This window comes from Acanthisitta chloris, unplaced genomic scaffold (assembly GCF_000695815.1).
Source record: "Acanthisitta chloris isolate BGI_N310 unplaced genomic scaffold, ASM69581v1 scaffold28825, whole genome shotgun sequence".
In the NCBI taxonomy this organism is placed as follows: domain Eukaryota; kingdom Metazoa; phylum Chordata; class Aves; order Passeriformes; family Acanthisittidae; genus Acanthisitta; species Acanthisitta chloris.
In genome coordinates this window covers 19,508-22,281 of record NW_008674698.1, presented here as the reverse complement: position 1 = coordinate 22,281, position 2,774 = coordinate 19,508, and the positions used below count along the sequence as shown (strand labels likewise).

The window sequence follows — 2,774 nt, the reverse complement described above, 5'->3', positions numbered from 1 at the left end:
TATATACAGTACTTTGAATTGTTAGAGGGCCTATATTCTGTTCAAAGCCAGTTCTTCCCTCCAGACTTTACTCTTATTGACCTTATGGAGGAAAATAAGAACTGATGGCAGTTCCTTCATTGTATTGATCACTGACTGCTTAGTCTAATCCAAAACCAAAGTGCAGGTAAAGGGTTGTAGAGCTATGGGTTCAGCTATATTTTAGCAGCCAATCCCCTGTGTTTGCTGGGAGCTCTAGTTTCTGGAAGAAGTCTTGTTTAGTTAAAACAATGCAAAAGCTTGAGCAGCATCATCAGAAGTGGAAATTGTGCTGGTACTGGCATGGTCTGAGTATCTGAAATGCTCCGTGCTGGATGCCAGACTGCAGCCAGCTCATGTGGAAGCTCCAAAACCAAAATGATGATGACTTAGCTAACTAAACAGTACAGAAAGGCTTATAAGGAACTCAGAGCCTTGGTCAGGATGTAACAGTCTGACCCGTGGTAGACTTTTCTGAGACACTTTTCCAGCCCTTGGAGAGATGCTCAAACAGGGAGTCCAATGCCAGTGTCCCATTTCTGGTCCCAGGGTCCTGTTACTGGTCCCAGTGTGTGTCCCAGTGTTCCAGCTGCAGCACAAGTGTTTTGTTGCCCTCTCGTGGCCACCACTTCCCTGAAAGCCAAAGTAGAAGGTGAGGATTAAGCAGCAAATATCCCAGAATTTGGGGAAGTATTCATAAATTATATACACTGCTGATGTGGATACACAGCCAACTGGTTTACAGCAGCACAACAAAGGTGTGTTACAACCCTCAGAGTTCCAAAGGAAGCAGAAAAATTAGCACATAAGATGCCAAACCAGTTTCTCTTCCTTTGTAAAAACTTATTCCCTCCTGGTTGATTTTTGATTGATTGATTTCCCATCTAAATGTCTCTTTACAGCTTTTTTTCTGGTTTTCTATTCTGGTACAATCCCTCTTTAGTGAATATCTTAGGTTGATTTTTCTGACTATCTCTGTATCAAATTATTCTTTCACTGAACAAGGATGTGCTTATGGGAAGCCTGTGGTGCTTCCCTGCTAGAAGCAACTGCAAACTTGAGCCATTCCAAAGGTTGCTTCCATGCAGGGTAGGAATTAATTTCCAGTTCCTTGAAACTCTAAGGTTTGTATTTTTTTTAAACTACATTCTACATCAAGATGATCCAAATATTCTGGTATGAAATACATTCATAAACTTTTAGGAAGACTAACCTGTTTTGATTTGGGTGGGGGTTTTCATGTCTCATGTGGTTACCATGAGATTCTGAGGCTGTTTGTTCCAGTCTCTGTCAATTTAAATTCTATCTTGCATCTGCAAAGCTTTTCCTACCCAAAGTTTTGTCAATGCTGCTACACTGTCACTGTTAGCCTGCAGAAAATACTCTCTCCCTGAAAAATTCCCAGTTTCTTTGTGTAAGGCAGACACTGCTCATCTGACCAGGGGCAAAAGTCTGCAGGGGTTTGAAAACAAACAGGCAAAAAGAAAGAAAATTGGACAGTGACAGGACTTTGTCAGGGAGAGCAATGGGTAAATTCTGTTAGCCATTGTCACTTCTTTGTGACTTTCATCCTTAATGATTAGTTACAAGGTGCAGAATAATGAAAAGAGCTGTTGATTTTGAAGCCAGAGAAGCACAATGTATGAATGTGAAGTTATCAAAACACTGACACTTGAAAAGTGCAGTGGATGTCACCTGGTAGCAAAAGGATTTTATTCCTTATAAAATCAACAAAATGTCTCTTCCTCTGGATATATTTCAACGAACTTGAAAATTTGCATTGGTTTTATTTAACAATAAGTATCAGTAAAGCTGAGCCAATGACTATCTAGTTGTCTTCTTCAAGCATCTTGTTTTGTTTCTCCAGATGTAGAAGTGTTCAATGAAGTTCAAGATTGCATAATTCCCTCTGAAGAACCTTTCAAAAGACCAGGTGAGTTTAGAAACCTCAAACTTAAAACTTCCAGTATTTTTTGGAAAAAGATTCTGTGTTTCTTTGCATACAAAAAAAAGCTAATTGTTATAGGAATCAGCATTCATTTGTGAAGATGTTCTGGAGGTCTGAGCACAGTTCCTGGTTGTAAGAGTTAGACTAGAGTTAGAGGAGGCCACGAAATTGATAACAGGACTGGATGATCTGTAAGGTCCATTCCAACCCCTAAATTCTATGATTCTATGACTACCTTTAGATATCTAGCTATAGTTACCTACTCAGCAGGTCAGTGTACTTCACTGGTTAGAACAACTCTATAGATAACCCCAAGATTATTTAGTTCAGAAATCCAAAAGTGTCTGTTGTGCCTGCACTTCTAACCTGCAGTTTGCATGACAAATCCAGACCTAGAGGCTTTATGGGAATAGATGTGTTTTGACCATATTACACTTGTGTGCTTAAACTGCACAATGTGCTGAAACCACCATGAAATGATGGAATTTGTGGCCTGGTTTCTTCAGTTTGTGTGTGCTTTTTGTTTCTCTAGAGTCAGTGGAAACTTTCTGTGCTTCGCTGAAGGATTATTTCCAAGACACCTGCAGATTTGTGGCCATGGAACGTGAAGTAACTCTGGATCACCTGTTTATTGATGAGACACTTGTTCAAATCCAAACTGAATTCAAGACTGGAAAGAATAGTGGAAAAGCAGTGGAAAAGGAGCTGGTAACTTGCAGTCTGCAAGGGAAGGAAAAGACACCCATTAATAGAAGCCAAATATTTCAAATTCCAGGACATAAAGGCTTAGAGACTAAAGTGATTGTGG

The 2,774-nt window shown here is 39.9% G+C and overlaps 1 protein-coding gene across 1 annotated transcript in view; it reads left to right on the top strand.

Moving 5' to 3' along the window:
- Positions 1-1,885: 1,885 nt before the first annotated feature.
- CIITA (class II, major histocompatibility complex, transactivator) overlaps positions 1,886-2,774 on the top strand; it is a gene marked incomplete at its 5' end in the record, with an annotated part of 8,166 nt that continues 7,277 nt past the window's right edge. The window contains 2 exons of the mRNA XM_009075449.1: positions 1,886-1,951; positions 2,499-2,674. Of these exons, the coding sequence (XP_009073697.1) occupies positions 1,886-1,951; positions 2,499-2,674 (242 nt within the window). The remainder of the gene's footprint in view (positions 1,952-2,498; positions 2,675-2,774) is intronic.